Source organism: Falco cherrug, chromosome 1 (assembly GCF_023634085.1).
Source record: "Falco cherrug isolate bFalChe1 chromosome 1, bFalChe1.pri, whole genome shotgun sequence".
NCBI classification, from domain to species: Eukaryota; Metazoa; Chordata; class Aves; order Falconiformes; family Falconidae; genus Falco; species Falco cherrug.
The window spans coordinates 109,364,296-109,381,547 of NC_073697.1; the positions used below are offsets into that span (position 1 = coordinate 109,364,296).

Sequence of the window (17,252 nt, forward strand, 5' to 3'; positions counted from 1 at the left end):
GTATTTTGAGGATAGTGTTTCATTTGTTAATACACTGTTTGTGATTCTCTTGTGATTTTGAGCAACCTTGTCACATTAGATCTGATCCATCCATTTAAACATCCATAAAACAGAATTTAAGGAGGATGAAGGAGCAATTTTCATAAAACCCGAGGTCTTGAGAATGATTCTCCCTGGCGAGAGAGTTGCGTGGGCAGAGGTGCGTGTGCTGGACCACCTCTGCACTGCCTCCATAGCGTGACCCACTCTCTTGACCTGTGTTTGAGCCTGTATCACAGCTGCAGTCCATGTAATCTGAAGACAAAGCCCTGTGAGCTAACTGTGGGTGCTCAGGTGTGAGCTGTTTGGGTGCTCATGCATGAACACAGTAAACCCTGTGCTTTATGCACTGACACACCACCTCATGTCTCTGTTAGAGCCTATGGGCAGTCCCACCTCAGAATAACCCCCTGGGAGGCATCTCCTGGCAGTGCACAAGTACAGGATCCCACTGGGAAGGGCACACTCCAGTTTGGATCCCAGCTTGCTTCTGGATCTCCTCTTGGTGAGGTACATTAGCTCTTTTAGCCAGGCTGCTGGAAGATCCAGGCTTACTTCATTTTCCATCTTGGAGCTCGTTTCGTTCCCTCCTGAGCCAGAAGACAGTGTCCACTCTTCTTGGTTTAAGTGATGGTGGTTTCATGTCCTTGCATGTGCAATGTCTCTGTTATACTGGGAGTTATCTCTTGCACTACGGGCTAATAAACAACTCTTATCTCGGTGAAAGTTAAACTGTTCCTCTCCCTTCTGTATTGCATCAGACTGTATGTTTGGCATCTATATGTGCCTAGCTCAGCACTTGCTGTGCATTTGAGTGAGATGTGATGGTGATTAATCCCTTAACCACATGCAGAATTTATTTATTAGTTTCTTAAGTTGGATTGTCATTTTTTTTAAGTTGGGAAGATGTAGTAGACAGGCAGGTATTTTGGACAGCTGGTAGGGACCCAAGTTTTTATTGCTCACACAAATGCATAAGAAATGAAAAATTTAACCAGGTGCTTTGCCATCACGTAAAGGCTGAAGAAAGGCTTTCATACTTGACAGAGACTCTAGCTCTGTCACCTTGGATGCTGTAACATGACTTCAGGCTATAACATGTTTCATTATAAACGTTTTGTGACTGAGAGGGGAGAAATGAAGCCTGGGGCCAAAACTGAGGTGGGGGCTTCCCCAGAGGATGAATTAGCAGGGAGGTAGCTAAGGCAGGCTCTGGTGCTAGTGCAGCTGCTGTTTTGTGACCTGAGAGCAGCTGCCGGGAGGGAGGAGATCAGCCTCTCGCTCTGAAGGGGCTGGTGTGTCAGTTTGCCGTGCAGAGCATGTGTGGTTAATGTGAGCTGCTGCAAACGCTGCTGCCGGCTCCAGCCGCGGGTACGGAGCGAGCTGGGACCATGGGGCAGGTGGCTTGGAAGGCTTTATTTCTATCGCTTTTTGATTACAAAACAGAGAAATACGTCATTGCGAAGAACAAGAAGGTGGGGGTTCTCTATCGAGTGGTGCAGCTCTCCATCCTGGCATACCTGGTGGGGTAAGAATCACCCTGCGTTTCACGTACTGCTGCGGTTGTGTTTGCTTGCTGTGTTGTGATGAAGATGAATGTAGGATACTCGGCGTACAGTGACAGCTTGCTGTGCCTTAGGATTCGAATGCAGCTAGTTATGCTTGTTTATACAGCTGGATTTTATAATGTCTAATAGGTTATATCTGATTTTTCACCTGCTAGGGATTGCTAAATTTAGTTCTACCTTCCAGATTAAGGTCGGGTTAAAAATAGATCAAACGGCACTATGGCTTTGTACTGCATTATTTACGCCTTTATTTCTGTATTTGGTGGGCATAGTGCCAAACCTCAATACCTGACTCATTAGGAAGGATAGCATTTATGGCCATGGTTGCCCTGGGACAAACCTGGGTTGTCTGCGTGACATGCTCGAGTCTGAAGGGGAGCGAACCCAGCACAAAGCGGCAGATTTCTTTGCTGGAGTGGGCTGCAGCAGCGGGGATTGAGGAGGCTGAGGCAGCACAAATGTCAGCTGCCATGCATTTATTTTGGAGCAGGGTGAGTTGGCATGGAGATGATAGCCAGAGCACTTCTCAGAAAAGGCCCAGTTCTGCAAGAGGCTGGTCACACTGACATGTAATGAGCACAGCAATACTCCTTGCAGCTTGCAGGCTCAGACCTGGAATTATCCAGCCTATGTGCTGTCTGTGTCATTGCTTCCTGAGTTTCTGAGGCTTTTCAGAACGTGATTCATAATTCTTTCCCCTCACTGTCTGTACTGAGTCCCTTCACCTTTCTCACACCTCATGTTTTCACTGATTAAATATAGCAGAGTCATTTTTATGTGCTGGGTTTATTTATAGAAAGAGGTACAGTTCCAGAGCCTGTGTTAGTTAGGACGGCAGAAATGAAGTCTCAGTGGTCTGGCATGTATTAGCTGCTAGAGAAGGAATCCTGTAGATAACATTGCTGAGGACACATCTCCCATCCCAGAGGGATAAGCATGACCGGTGACTGTGTGAGCGTTCAGAGACCAGCTGTTTTCTTCACTAGGCATCTATTGCCTCTGCACACCTTTGGCACTGTCACTGATGGTGCCTGCAGTGACTGTTTTGTGGCTGGGGGCTTACAGCTTATTGCAGACATGGTTAGTGTTAGTCTGATGACTGCTTGATTATGTACCCCTTGTACCTGCTTAGAGGCTGGCTCGGGGATTGTGATCACCTGATCATCAAACACCTCTGGATTGTTTCTTGCAAGCAGCTGCCATTTTTTCCCCAATTCACTGCGGAAAATGTAAGGGTCTGCTTTTGAGCCTTCCTGGGAGAGAAGAAGAGTGTTCTCAGGGAAAACGGGAAAGCAGGAAACTTCACAGTGGTGGGAAATTAGTCAGGTTTATCACCAGTAGCAGGTGAAGGGCAGCATTTATCAGTGCTGCTCAGCCGAGATGGATGCTTTCGCTTTCTGTAGTGCATTTTCCATTTCAGTAGTGCACTCCAGGTCAGCGTGCTGCAAAGGGGAGCTGTGCCAGCAGATGCAGCCTGCATCCCTCTGCCAAAACCTGCCCCGGCACACGTAGCTTCTTCAAGGGTCTGGGTGATTTGTTGTCTTGGCAGGTGACTTGGGCAGTATTGCGGGGAAGCTGGAAGCATTTTGTTTACGCCAGAGAGGTTTTCACCTAGTGATACAAAGCTCTTGCTGCTTGCAGTGGGGAGAAATAAGCAAAGCTTTTCCCTGGACTGCTTAGCGAGGCAGCAGCCCTTCCAGGTGTGCCAGTGAGAAGCCTGAAGCCCAGCTCAGAGGCCAGAGTGCAGTCAGGTTTGTTACCATTGCGCTGGCTTACAAAAGATCCTGTCTCCATCTGAGAGGATTCCCTACAGGTTGCTGGTAGTAATACTCAGGTGACCTGCAGGAGTTGCATCTCCCCAGCCGTGGTCTGTTGCTGGACCAGTAACCTAATGGCAGGCTGCAAAAGTGGGAGTCAGTCGCGTATTTGTGAAGCCAACCACGCCTCACTGCAACTTGCAAAAGCTGATATTATTTTTCATCTTGAGGAAGACAGAGCCCTCCCCTCCCCTCTTCCCACTGAGGCTGCTGAGCGTAGCACAGGACAGGGAGGTGGAGGCTTTGGCTTTTCTTACCCTGTGAGCAGTTATTACACCTTTCCCTGCATGGGGGATCTTAGTCCTGACTTTTTCTCCAGTGCTGTAGGTAAGCACAGCTTATGTCAGAGAGTTTAGAATAAACTTGCAGTAGTAGTTGCAGAGAGCTTGGTGTCATTGGCATGCTTTGATTTGCCCTTGAATGGTGTTTGGCCCTGGTGTAAATCTTCTCTGGTTAACTTGTTCCCTCACCCCACTTGCTAATGCTGCCACCTGATGTGTTCTTCACAGGTGGGTGTTTGTTGTCAAGAAAGGCTATCAGGACACAGACACGTCCCTCCAGAGCTCTGTCATCACCAAGCTGAAAGGGGTAGCCTTCACCAACACCTCGGAGCTGGGGGAGAGGCTGTGGGATGTTGCAGACTACGTCATCCCTCCACAGGTTGGCATCACCCCGCTGCTGTTCTCTCTGCTGTTCAGCTAGAAAGACATCCTTCAGCGTGGTCACTGGTGGAAGGGCTGAAGTGACATATCCATATCCAGGTCCTTCCTGTGAATAAGCAGGAGGTGGGCTACAAGAAAGCAATGCTGTGCCTTCTCTTAGGTCCTTTCATTAAATATCAAAGCAGCCTTGTCTCTCTTGCAAAGGTCTGTGACACTTGGCAAACAGAACCTTGCAAGCAGAAGTCCTGTGGACTTTGGTGGGACTGCTCAGCTGAGCAAAGTATCTGCTTGCCTCTGTTCCTGGGCTGGGGCAGGCATGGACGGGGCAGCTCAGAGCCGGGGGAGATGGAAAGAAAATGTGGTGCAGTTGAGGGTTGCTTGAAATGTGTCCGGCTAAATGTGCCTTGCTGCTTCCCTCACTTGGGTGAGGTGAGATGGCTGATGCTTAAGGGGAGAAGCTGGCAGCAGACGTGGCCCAGCACCAGGCTGGAAGTTGCCGAGCTGTGCTCACCAGGGGCTGTTTGTGCTTCCCCTGCCAGCATCCACCGTGTGTGTGGAAAGGTGCGAGGGGAAAATCGTGCCCCTGTGCTGATGGGGCAGAAAGCTGTAAATTGAACAATTTACTTGTCTGTACAAAGAATAACATTTCACATTCCTCCTGCTGCAGCCCACTCTTACTCAGACCTGTGGATCTGTGCTCTGTATCTCCACCAATTCCAGTGCAAAGCCTCAGTCCCAGGCTGACGTGTGCTGTGCAGCAGGAAGCCAGGCAGGTGCTTGCGGTGCCTCTTGTTCAAGCTGTGTGGAAGCCCTGGGACACTTAGCAGGTGGCTGGTGTGCGCACCCAGAAATGAAATGGTGATGCTGACCTGTATTTTAACTGGTCAGATGTTTCTCCTGTGACTCCATGGCCCTGTTATTGGCTGTTGGCTTATTGGGAGGCCTTGTAGTGTGCTGTGCTGAGTAAAGATAGCCAGCTCTGCCTCTGCTGCTGTGCTCTGCGACGCAGATGTCTGGGGTATGGCATCATGAAGCCAAATGAGACTGTGTAATAAGGCTACAACATTAAATCCAGCATTACTGCAGTCTGCTCTGGTGTGCATCAGCCTTCAGCAACCACGGTGATGTTAGACCCGGGGCTCACAGCGAAGCTCAGCAACTTCAACTGAGCAAGCTGGGGGTGCAAATGTAGACATCTCACAAGGTTTCCTGCTCCATGTGCTGATTACTGTTTGTCTGCTGAATGTCTCGGCTCAGCCATGAAATGCATTCTGCTTGGGTTTTTAGGAGTATCTGAACACCTGCTACCAGCACATTAAGTGACTTGCTTTGCTAGCTGCTGCGTAATCTGTCTCATTTCACTGTGGAGGAAGAGTCCTGCGTTGTCCTGCTGGGTCTGGGTGGGCTGGTTTGCACGGAGAGACCTGGCTAGCAGAGCAGGAGGCAGTGAGGGCTGGGAGAAACCCTTTCTCCTCCCCAGAGCAGTGGGCAGCAATCCTGAGCCCACCAGTGCAGCTGCTGACTGACTGTCCCTCCTGCTGGGGCAGGTGTAGCAATGTCCCGGGGTGCTGGTGGAGTGTGGGATAAATGCACCCCATGCGAAGCACAGCGAGGGAAGGAGAGTGAGCCAGGCGACTGCGAGAGCACTGAGCTCTGTTCTCATGCATGGAAACCGGAGATCTCTGGGTTTTGCCTGCAACAGGCAGGGCTGTGTGTTGGAAGGGGTTTTCTGAGAGACTCCGGAACAAACAGCATGTACTCAGTGTGCTGAAATTCACTCTGAGGGCTGCGAATGCCCTTGGACAGGGTGAACCACTGGCACTTGGGGATTAAGCTTAATATAGAGCAGGGATTCACCTGGTGAATCCTTCCCTTGTTGCTTTCTTGGGCTTGTTCTCCAACAGGTTTGCAGAAATGTCTTGTTTCCTGCTGTGGTTCAGAGCAGCCTTGTGGGGTCAGGGCTCCCGAGCTTGCTCCTGGTCATGTGTTTTATCACCAGGTGCCTGCTCACGCACACAGCCGGTGTGACACACGGCGGGGCTGGACACACTGCTGGTTCCTGTTGTGGGTGAGGATTTTTTTGTCCCAGGGCTGCCGTGCCTCACGCCAGGACCGTGGGCTGGCTCTGATGGTTGTGTGTGCCCCCTCGGCACGGTGAGGGTCAGGCTCCCCAGTGCTGGGGGGCTGTCAGGAGACAACCCGTGTTTCTGTACTTGCTGCTTGGTGCTGACCCTCCTCCCTTGCCCACGTGCACACGGTATGGAGCAGAAATGGTAGAAGCACGTGGTTTATTTTGACATTGATTTCATTTCTGAGTGGGGAACCAGCCTCCATCCACAGTGCCATGGTAAGCTGCTTTCTCTCCCTTCTCATTGACTGTAGAACTGCCTTCAGGCTTGTTTTCCCTGTGGTTTCCTTTGGTGGTTGGTTGTTAAGGGGAAACCGTTAAGGGCAAAAGTTAACTGTTCTAACTTCTTGGTGAATGCAGGGAAGGGACCAAATGGAATCTATAAATGTGCAAAGAAAGGAAGGCACCAAAATGGGAGTCAGCTGTGCATATTGTGGCTTTGCCTAAATACAGAGGAAACACTACTTTGCTAGAAATAAGGACTTTAGGGATGAAAATGCAGTCAAGTCTCACCTTACATGTCTCAGACAGTCATCCCGACAGCTTGATAAAGGGATCTGTATGCTCTCTATTACAGCTGTGCTAGAAATGCTTTGTTTTGTTTTATCACGTCCACAGTGTCGCCCTAAGTCTGCTCCTGCGCTGTGCCCTGCTGCCTTGCTCCACGAGCTTGGGCTTGTAGCAGCACAGCTGGGGCGGCCAGCCTGACCCTGGCTCAGAACAAACACCCTGGCTCGGCAGTGGGACAGCGCCTTTGATCCCTGATCAGGCACCATGTCCTTATGGAAAAGGAGGACAAGTGCTTGCCCAGCAGCCAGCAAGCAGAACCCCTTAAGTCAGAGACCCACCGACCTCGTCCAAACAAGTATCCAGACACAGGGTGCTGTTGTATCTCAGCCTGAAGAGCATCAGGAGGGAGGGAGGCGTTACTGTTCTGCAGAGCTGCAGCCTCCTCCTAACAGGTACTTTAAGAGTAAATCAGGTTTTCTAACTCTTCCTGCCTTACTTTGTTTATTCTAGGGTGAAAATGTCTTCTTTGTCATGACGAATCTGATTGTGACCCCAAACCAGAGGCAAGCCACGTGTCCTGAGGTAGGAAGAACTGAGCCCCTTGGCCCCCAGACCCCTACAAAACTGGGGGTAAGAACTGACAGAGGACACCTGGGGAGCAACGACTACAGGAAGGATGAAAGGCGAACGTTTTTTTTCTGTAGTGTAGTATCGCAGTTGTGAAAATCGGGCTGGTTACTGCAAACCTGGGAGCTTCAGCTGCCTTAATATCCAGAGGCACTGATCATGTGGAGGAGTTTTGCTGGCTTTAGTTGAAGGTGGTGGACATTGCCCAGCTGGGGATAAGACCAGAGCAGTGATTGCTCAGGGTCACAAGAAGCCATGGGAGAACAACTTTGAGGTGACTCAGCCTAGTTACGGGTAGAGGGGACTTTCTGAGAGTTTTCCATCCTGGGAAGAGCTGAACATTCAGGCTTTCGCTACCTTCAGGACATGGGAGGGTGCTTAGTACCTTCCAGAACGTGCCTGATGGACCAGAGGCACAAGTTCTTTCTGTGTTGTGTTGAATTGTCCTCTGTGGTTCAGGATGGGATGGAGCCTGGGGGAGGACGCTGGCTATCCAGGCAGTGTTGTCTCCATGCAGCAGAAATTAATTTTCCATATAGCCGGGCGGCGAGCGCAGCGTGCTGGTTCAGGACGCGGCTGTCCTCTAGTGGCTGCGTTAGCCGGCCGTGCAGCCGAGAGGGGGGTAAGCTGGGGCTCGGAGAGCTTGCAGCTGAACTCAAAGGTGGGGTTATCTCTTCAGGTGAAGTACTGTGGGCTCCTGCCTGTTTTCGGTGAGTGCTCCGTGGTGTCAGGGTTTTTCCCCAGCCCGTCCCTCTCCAGACTGAACAGAGCCCAAAAGCAGGGCGCTGTAGCTGAGCCACGGTGTCGCTGGTGGTGTGATACCGCTGAGCTATTTGCACAACCTACGGTTACCACTTCAGCTGCACGTTTAAACTATTCACCATCCTACAGAGAGCTCACCCCACATCAGCAACTCTTTCTTACCCCTCTGAGTCCCGTGTCCTGTCACCGGTCTCACTTCTGCCCTCTTTCACTTCACAGAGCATCAGCATCCCCAGCGCCCTGTGCTACAAGGACGAGGACTGCCTGGCAGGGGAAGCAGTGGTGGCTGGCAATGGTAAGAGAAGGGTCCCTCCTCCTGCACTGTGGTAGAGTCATGTTGCTTCAGAGGCATCAGCCTGGTTACGGCTCCAGATATCTCTGATCACAGAGAGCGGCAAGGACTTTCTTTTCTTTACTGTCTTTTATTAAGATGATTGCCTTGCTTACAGCTCTGTGGTGGCTGGGCCAGAGCACCCCGGGCTGCTCGGAGAAGCAACAAGAGATTGGTTGTTCCAGCTGAGAGGCCCTTGCACAGCAGGGAGGAGGGCTTAGGGTAGCAGTGAAAAGCATCTGATTTTCACGTGCCCTGTAGGCAAGGAGAGGAGGTGGCTGCTCTGTGTGACCTTTTTGGTGATGTCTGTGCTGCAGGGGTTAAAACTGGCCGTTGTGTGAAAGACAGGGACAGCATCAGAGGGACTTGTGAGATACTGGCCTGGTGCCCAGTGGAGAAAAGGTCCAAACCCAAGTACGTGGCCATCCTATGCTATTTCCAAGCTTGGGTTGCTTGGCTTGCATGTTACTCAAGACGGTTCCTGGGTTCCTTCTGCTTGGACGCTTGCTTGAATGCTGGCTGTTCAAGTGCAGGAGGGAGCTCGGCATGGCCCCCTGGCAGGACAGGCCCCCTGCTCCCCCCTGCTTCGCTCACTGGCTGTCCCAGGGCTGTTTCCAGCGCTCAGGGCTGTCCCTCATCCTGCACGCTCCCCGCCAACTCCTTGCTGGCAGTGTGGGGAAAGCGGCGTGGCTGGCCTAGTGCCCCAGGGTGAAACCTAGCTGTTTCTAAAATGGCAATTCAAGCTCTAGCACGTGGGCAGGGCACAAAAGTAAAACAGATAACAAACCCTTCTTTTCCAGGAAACCACTTCTCGCCAGTGCAGAAAACTTCACTGTTTACATCAAGAACTCAATCCACTTCCCCAAGTTTAAGTTCTCCAAGTAAGTGCAGGTGCTTGGAGATCCCTCTGTCCTCTGCATCACAGCACCAGTAACCTCAGTTTGCTCCACTGTGCTTCTGCCTGAGGGCTGGGGTGGGCAGATGGTGTTCGCTCTTCTGAGGCGGGGTGGGGGGGGGGGTGGGGGGGTGGGGGGGAGCGGGGCTTTGGCTTCAGGCTGTGCAGCAGCAAGGAGGTAATGAGGGCTTGGAGCTCCTCAGAGAGCAACTGGGATAAGCCTGTCCTTCACCAGATTTGGTCTGCGATGGCTCCTACAGCATGGGATGCGCCAGAGCTCCTAGGGCAGATGCATCTGTCTGCCAGCCAGTGCATAGTCAGGTTCCTGAGCTGCTTCTGCTCCCAGATATTCCTCCTCTTTTCTAAAAATGAAGGTGCCTGGACAAGGCTGGGAAAATGCAAGTTAAAAAATATTTGTTTGCATTTGCTGCTACATACGAACAAAACAAATATGTGTAGAAAGGAGTGTGGTTTTGCTATTCTCCCAGGCTCAGCTAGACATTTCTAGCATCTTTATTTTTTTTTCCTTGAGAAAACCAGGTGGCCCTGGAGCCCTCTGGCAACCTGCTCCTTGTGAGTCCTTTCTTGAGCCCAGATTCAGCTGGCCTAGTCCCTGTCTGGCCTGGAGGTTGTTTTTGTGTGGGCAGACTGCTTTCCCTGGGCCAGCAGTAGAGAGGCTCACAGGGCGACAAGGCTGGTGACAAGGTACCATTTCTGTTGTGCACGAGGGGTGTTGGAGGAGTCTCCTGTCTCTGCAGTCTGGGAGGCGTAGGCTGTGCAGGCAAGCAAAGAGGGAGACAAGGTGGATTTCCCTCTTCCCTACATGCAGGATGAACGTGCTGGCCACCAACAATGAGTCCTACCTGAAGAGCTGCTACTACAGCAAGGAGCATCCCTACTGCCCCATCTTCACCCTGGGGAACATCGTGCAGTGGGCTGGGAGCGACTTCCAGGAAATGGCCTTGGAGGTAGGAGTGCCCCTCGGGCTCAGGTGTGTTCCCAGCCAGCCGTACCGCTCGCTGGGTGGCTATGAGGAGAGCCACTGGTGACCGCCTGAGGAACTCTGCAGTGGAGAGATGCTGGTGCTTAAAGTCAAGCCGGTCCCATTTATCCTGTCCCCAGGGCACGGGAGACAGGGGGATGTGGGTCCTCTGGAAGAGATGCTCAGGTCAGTTGTCTGTTATTCCCAAACCGCTGCCCTGCCAGCAGGGTTTTTTTGTTTAATTTCAATGTTAGTACACCATCGATTTAAACCCAGGAATCTGGAAGGCCAGTGGGGCTCCTCTGCTCAGAGCACACCCCAGGAGGCTTCCCTGGACAGACACGTTTCTGCGTGGAGTCCTGGGGCTCAGTGCCAGGCAGGCTGCGACCCGGTGTGCAGAGCACAGTGGGGAAGATGGAGCCAGCCTGAGGCATCCCGAGAAGCGCAGGGCGAGAAGAGGGCAGGCTTTGTGCTGGCTTCTGCGCTTGTGAACTTCATCCCCGCATAAAAGAGCATCATCTCCACTGAAGTAGGTTACAGCCACCTAAATTAACGAAATCAGTGCCCTGGGATGAGAAACCTCCTCCTAGGATACCAGCATAGGGAAAGCTAGGGTTGTGGGTAGAGTAATGTGATTAATATCCTAAGCATGAATTTAGCCCATCCAGAAGTGTGTGTGCTCGTGTCTGTGACCAGAAGTGCAGCTGTTCGCATCCCTGGGGAAAACTTGCCCAAGGATCTGACAGATCTGAAGACGCATTAATTGAATTAAGTTTAAAAAACTCACACTGTCTCTCTCTTTCGTTAAGGGTGGTGTGATAGGAATTCAGATTGAATGGAACTGTGATCTTGATAAAGCCCCTTCTGAATGTAATCCTCACTATTCTTTTAGCCGGCTGGATAACAAGTTTGCAGAAAAGTCCATCTCTTCTGGGTACAACTTCAGGTAGGTGAAGAGGAGAACCCAGTGCAGTGCTGCAGCTGGGCTGGTTTGGCTCGCGGGCACTGGAGGTTGGCAGCGAAGTCGTACGGGACTGTGCCAGGCACGGCCCCAGCCAGGTGCACTGCTTGGAGAGGAGGGGAGGGTGGAAGTCACGCTCGTGGCAAGCTAAAGCTGATTTTGATAGGGGAATGGATCTGTGTGACGAGATAGGTGACTTCAGATGGGTTCTTGTGTGTAGGGGGCAGATGATGGAGTTAAAATCAGCATTGTTGTATTCCAGGTTCGCCAAATATTACCGGGATGCTGAGGGGGTTGACTACCGGACGCTCATTAAAGCATATGGAATCCGCTTTGATGTGATGGTGAATGGCAAGGTGAGGACCCAGGCCAGAATACTTTGGAGCCTGCAGAGAAAAAAGGGGGCAGGGGGCATTTCTCAGTGAGAAGGCAGCTCTGGGATGAGAACAGCCTCCCTGGCTTGGCGTAGGAAAGGGCTCTTGCCATTCATCCATGTGGAGCTAGCTGTGTAAGAAAGATGACCTGGAGTGCACGTAAGTCAGCATCTCTTCTACCTAAAAGCAGGCTTGTGTGAAGTCTGACAGAAGTAACTATGCCCCAGAGACTTGTTTTCCGTGCACATGCACTGCAGAAAAAAGAAGCCTAAGCCAGGGGTGGTGCAAGCCCAGGAACGCAGCCATGGACAGTTGGATCGCAGACACAGACCTCTGGCCTCCCAGACTGTCCACTGCAAACCTTCTGGGGCTGCGCCTGCCTGTTGCTAACAAAACATGGTCACGGGCACGAGCAGCTTCCCTGTCGTACCACACAGTACCAAGCACGTTTCTTGACTGCTTCTTTCACAGAGTACCTCACGACTTTTTTTCTTTTAGGCAGGGAAATTTAACATCATTCCCACCATTATCAATGTTGGTTCGGGGCTTGCTCTCATGGGAGCGGTAAGTGAATGTGTTTTCTTAAAGTAACAGGCTGGGACCCCCATCCCTCATTTAGCTGATGTGAGAATAAAGCAGGACAGCTAGTTTGTATCTTCTCCAGCAGAGTTTTTGCTGCTCTGGGCAGTCAGGTGTCTATGTCCTGGCTTAAAGGCCCTTGTTAATGTACCTTAGTACATCAGTACTAAGGGGTAGTCAAAATACCCCTGAGATTACATGGAATGTGAAGGAAAATACAGCTCCTACAAGTTATTCTTCTTTAATTAATGCTGATTGCTAATTAGACCGGAACACTTCCTCTTCTCCTCTGAAGATAAAAACACAAGTTGTTTCTCTTTGCAGGGAGCTTTCTTTTGTGACCTGGTGCTGCTGTATCTGATTAAAAAGAGTAACTTTTATCGAGGGAAGAAGTATGAGGAAGTAAAGTAAGTGGGCTTGGCTTTTGCATTTAAATATAATGGTTTTATTGTTATGACTAACAGAAGCAGAAGGAGATATGGGAACACAGTAAACACTGATGGCAAACAAAGGCCAATTCCAGGAAATTATATTCCTCCAAGTGAGTTTACAAGCTCCTCCCTCCCTCTGCAATCCCTTGCTGCAGTTAGGAAGCTGCTGTGTCATGGTTGCACTGTAAATGGCCTTGCACTGTCGGTCTGTAATGGCTGGGGGTGGAACTGGGGCAGCTCCAAGGGCTCCAGAGCCTCGTGGAACTGAGACCTGGGGCTTCAGCTGTCCGGAGGGTGACAGCCTTTGTGGTGGGGTGGGCAGGCCTGGCTGGGAACCTCTTGCCCATGTTGCTTCCTGAAACAAAAATAGGCTGCTCGCCTTGCCCATCACCTTTGCTTGTTTCCTCAGGTCCAGTTCCAGGAAATCGTTATCTAGCCCTACGCTGAACGGGAATCAGAGCCCCGACCAGCTCGGTGGGCTCTAGGCACAGTGATGGGTCTGCCAGCTGGACGTGTGTCCCAGGAAAACCATGCAGGTGTGAAATCACACCAGCACTGGGAGGTGGAGATACCCCAGATCAGGTCTGCTGTCTATTATCGGGATACCCAGGGGAAAAAAAGGTCCTTTAAAGACCGCCCTTCTTTCCCTGAGATACTCTCTGGTATCCTGAGCTTGCAACAGTGTGTCGTCACTATGGATTTATAAAAGGATTTTATAAAAGGAAAAAGAAGGCACCAAATGAATGTTTTTGTATCTACTGGTAGATGTATGTGTACCTACGTTGGTAGCCAGCGTTATCCTGTGGCTGCGCTTTGCTTCCACATGCAGAAGAGCCGTGATGCGAAACATCACTGGCACTCCAAGAAGTGTCGAGGCTGATGTTCAACCTGTCTCCTGCTCCCCTGGCTTGTGGCCACCGCTTCCAGCTCTCGCTTGTGTTACGTGCAGCTTTAGATGTAAAGCAGCAGGACTGCTCTTGTCGGCAAGCGCAACGAAAGGCAGCAGTTAGCGGCTCTCAGAGCCAGGAGGGGAAGGGGCTCGTTGTCCTTCAGCACCCGTGCCAGCCGGGCCTGTGTCAGTGGGGGCCATTACTCTTACTGCGGGGGTTGCGCAACGATAGCGCTAGAAGCGGTGCTCCTCTGGGCAAAGCCTTTGCAACAGCTGCAACAAGGTGCTCAGCTCATCTCAGGAACAGAATGTCCTGCTGCAGCTCTGAACGGAGCGTCAGTTCAGCCACTGGGTCCCAGCTACCTCACCCACTACCCACCGGCTCTGGCTGTAGCTGGCCCAGGGAACCGACACTTGAGCCCAGCACAGGTAACAGCCGGGAGGAGGATTTCTGAAGCGAGGCAGGGAGATGGTTTTGTGGCTGACAGTGGAGGGAAAAGGGTGTTAACGCACTGAAAAGCAACATGGTACTGGCAGTATCTGCACAAGGACAGTCTCATGTTCTCCCTCCTCCTTTGTTCAGTGGCTGGTTTCATTTGCTGGGGACTGTCCTTCCTGCGTAACTTACCCATTGCTTGTGGTGGGGAGAAATCTGGGCGGCACACTTCATCCTTCTGCTGTTTCTTGTAGCACCCTGAACAGTACTGCAGAGGCTGGGAAGGGGACCTCTGTCAGGTGAAACGGATTTTTCCAGGTTCTGCCAAATACACCAACAGGAGGAAAAGTTTAGAAGACAGATGTATGCTACTTCAGCACTCCGGTAACTTCCAAGAAATGAGGGCTGCTTTGTTTCTCAGTAGAGAAGCAAGATCACTGCAGCCCACTTCGTGAATTTCTGCTCATGTGGGGATGTAACTAATCTCAGGAGAGAAAAGTGCTTACAGAACGTCATCGTTGCAAGTTCGCATTTGCCCGAGCTGACAGGAACCATCTCACCAGCTCCTGAAGACAGCAGGTGAATAAATACCCCTGCTTCATTGAAAGCTTCGACACCGTGGCTTGGTACAAACCGAGCAGTATTCTGTAGATGCTGCCACACTGTCATGGATCAGAAGTTGTCATGCTAAAGGTTGTTCCTGTGCACGCTTTGAATATGCGGATTTAAAGGACTCCTGCTGCAGCGCCCTTGCCTAGTGCTTGGGCAGCCATAGAGGGTGGTGCTGCAGGGAGCTGCTGTCACCAAGTGTTGCGCACAAACAGGACAGCGAGCTGCACTCACCTGTGCTCTAACTGCTGCAGGGTGGTTACTCTGAGGTACGGGTTGACTCTCAATTAAAATTCACCCTTGTTAGCAGTGGCAAACTTCGAATCCAGCCATTGAGAGCAACCCCCACCCAGTCTCATCCACTCCTGCTGCTTCTGTTCAGATGCAAGTGAGTTACCGAGTCAAACATTTAGACAGAAAATAGAACTAAACAGTGGACTTAAAATAATTTGAGGATAAGCTGTGTACCTCTGCTACAATCACATCCCATGCTGCCTCTCTTCATGCCACACGCCTCTCCTCTAGGCAAACATGAGTCAAGATGCACATAACTGCACTAGTCAGGCCTGGCAGAATTATCGTGCCGCTGCAACAGCACAGGCTTTTGACTGTCAGAGCTTAATTCTGTTTGAATAATTTCTAGATAGTGAACCCCACATGTGACATCAGGCCAAGCCACAGCTCATGGAGCCCAAGTAGCTCATCGTAACGTGTAAACCTGACCGTGCTCTACTGAAACCAGTGTTTCAACTTAACAAAGCACCATCCTCTTGGTAGACGACCAAAGCTGTTTCCTGAATTTAAGTCTTCAGGCCCTCAAAATCCCCTAGAATATTTCCCCTCCTTATACCACCTGTTTAACACAATTCCTACAACTGCTGCTGCTAATAAAACGTAACCAGATTCCTTTTTCTTTAGGTTTGATTTCCCCCCCCCCGCCTCCTTGTGTACAGCAATAAAATTTGTCGCTTTAGGGCAATGTTCGCCATGGCGTTTCTGTTTAGCGTGGGTTTTAGGTTGCAGATATCACCTCTTTGTGAAAACATACTTGTGCTAAGCAAGTCAACCGAACACTAGGTTTGCAAAGCCGATCTATAGCAAAGCTGTTACCTGTACGGCAGGTAGTTGAATTTGCCCTTCTGTTCCTGCCAGAGGCATATGGAACCACAGCAAAGTACTGTTCAATCACAGAAAATGCCAGCAGGCTGAGTGTGTTCAGTGCAGACCAAGCTGGCAGGGAATAACACGCTGCACTTACCCGACTGTCTACATTTCACGGGACACAACTGTACTAAAAAGGAGCAAAGCGTCTGACTTGCGAGAGCATTGCTTAACGACCACTGTGTACGCCAGCGAGGAGCATCCATGACAGCGTAACTTGCTGACAGCGTGTATGTAACAACTGCGGAAGATGTTTGCAACTCAAATACATTTCTGTACCGAATCTTTACATACAGTTAATTACATGTTACTGCGCAGTATTTCCCTGTGTCAGTGAATTCTTTTTCAGAGTGCTGCATTACACACTGCTTTTACTGGCATTTGCGTGTAGGGACAGGCAGCAAATCTCGAGGGGATTAACTGGTGTGTCTTACCCAAAATGCAAAGGATACAAGGGGCCACGTTAACCAAACCCCATGGCTGTGCCGTTAGGGATGGAAGTTATTCCTTACCCACCAAACAAATATTCATGGGAGGCATCCAAGTGGTGCTTCACATTCAATTTAATTAGAACAGTACTACCGATTCATTTGTACTTGGACATAATTTACTGACAGTATTAACAATACAAGCGATGAACAACAGTGTAAAAGGTGAGCTGGCCTAGCTGTGTAGGTAACTTGGCAACAGTCCTCCTGCTTCGTTAAAAACCGCTGCAGCTAACGTGGCTCCTGGTTAGTTTAGTAGACGTGAACCATGCCGTACAGGAAAGTCCAGAACAGGACGTAGGTGAAGAGCCCCCCTATAAGCCCCCCCGTGAAAAGCGGCCGTCGGGATTTAAAGTACTTGTTCCACCGCCGGCCGGCTTTCAGCACCAGGAGCACGGAGAGGAGGACGGATGCCAGGAAGTAGAAGATGAAGCCGTGCAGGCCCGTCAGGCCGAGGATCCCCGCCGTGGCGCCCGACAGGGCCGAGACCGACGTCCTGCAGTAGTCCAGGATGGCGGCGTTCCCCCGCACCGCCGCCTCGCTGATGAACTGCGGCCCCTCGCGCTTGGCCACCACGGCGGCCATGGCTGCCGGCCGGGCTGCGGCGCCGCCTCGCTGCCGGCCGGGCTGGGGGGAAGGAAACACGGGCTGCGCGGGCGGGGTGCGGGCTGGCCGGGCGCTGCCCCGCGCCCAGGCGCTGCCACCTCCGGGGAGCTGGGCCCGCCGCCCCCGCCCGCCGCCTCAGCCACGCCGGGAGCCCCCCGGCCGCGCCCGCCCCCCCCGGCCTGGGCCCGTACCTACCTCTCATCCACGGCGGCGCGCCGCTCCGCCGGGCGCTCCCGTCACGCCTCGCACCCTGCCAAGGGACACCGCGCACCGCCCGTCACCGCGGGCCGCCGCAGGAGCCGGGACCGCCGCTCCGCCCCGCCGGGCCCAACCTACCGCCGCCGCCGCCGCCGCCTCGCGCCTCCCCACCGGAAGCTCCTGTCAGGCATCTTGGCGC

At 51.8% G+C, this 17,252-nt stretch overlaps 2 protein-coding genes across 8 annotated transcripts; one reads left to right on the forward strand and one right to left on the reverse strand.

The window, feature by feature from the left end:
* The first annotated feature begins 850 nt into the window (after window positions 1-850).
* Window positions 851-16,081, forward strand: P2RX5 (purinergic receptor P2X 5). 7 transcript variants are annotated; one of them, XM_027806431.2, is made up of 13 exons: window positions 851-1,567; window positions 3,934-4,084; window positions 6,086-6,154; window positions 7,235-7,354; window positions 8,333-8,408; window positions 8,762-8,858; window positions 9,245-9,325; window positions 10,169-10,307; window positions 11,131-11,267; window positions 11,545-11,638; window positions 12,155-12,220; window positions 12,560-12,642; window positions 13,076-16,081. In XM_027806431.2, exons 1-13 carry the CDS (start codon window positions 1,431-1,433, stop codon window positions 13,149-13,151), a joined length of 1,326 nt encoding a protein of 441 aa, XP_027662232.2. In that variant the 5' UTR covers window positions 851-1,430; the 3' UTR covers window positions 13,152-16,081. The 7 variants fall into 7 exon arrangements, with proteins under 7 accessions (XP_027662232.2, XP_027662233.2, XP_014136012.2 ...); XM_027806432.2 differs by having other exon boundaries at window positions 853-1,567; window positions 7,235-7,306; XM_014280537.3 differs by lacking the exon at window positions 6,086-6,154 and having other exon boundaries at window positions 855-1,567.
* Window positions 16,082-16,306: 225 nt separating this feature from the next.
* Window positions 16,307-17,210, reverse strand: EMC6 (ER membrane protein complex subunit 6). Its single transcript, XM_055718661.1, has 2 exons — window positions 17,051-17,210; window positions 16,307-16,876 (listed from the first exon to the last, which is right to left on the reverse strand). The coding sequence occupies exon 2, from the start codon at window positions 16,832-16,834 to the stop codon at window positions 16,502-16,504; it is 333 nt and encodes a 110-aa protein (XP_055574636.1). The 5' UTR covers window positions 16,835-16,876; window positions 17,051-17,210; the 3' UTR covers window positions 16,307-16,501.
* Window positions 17,211-17,252: the final 42 nt, after the last annotated feature.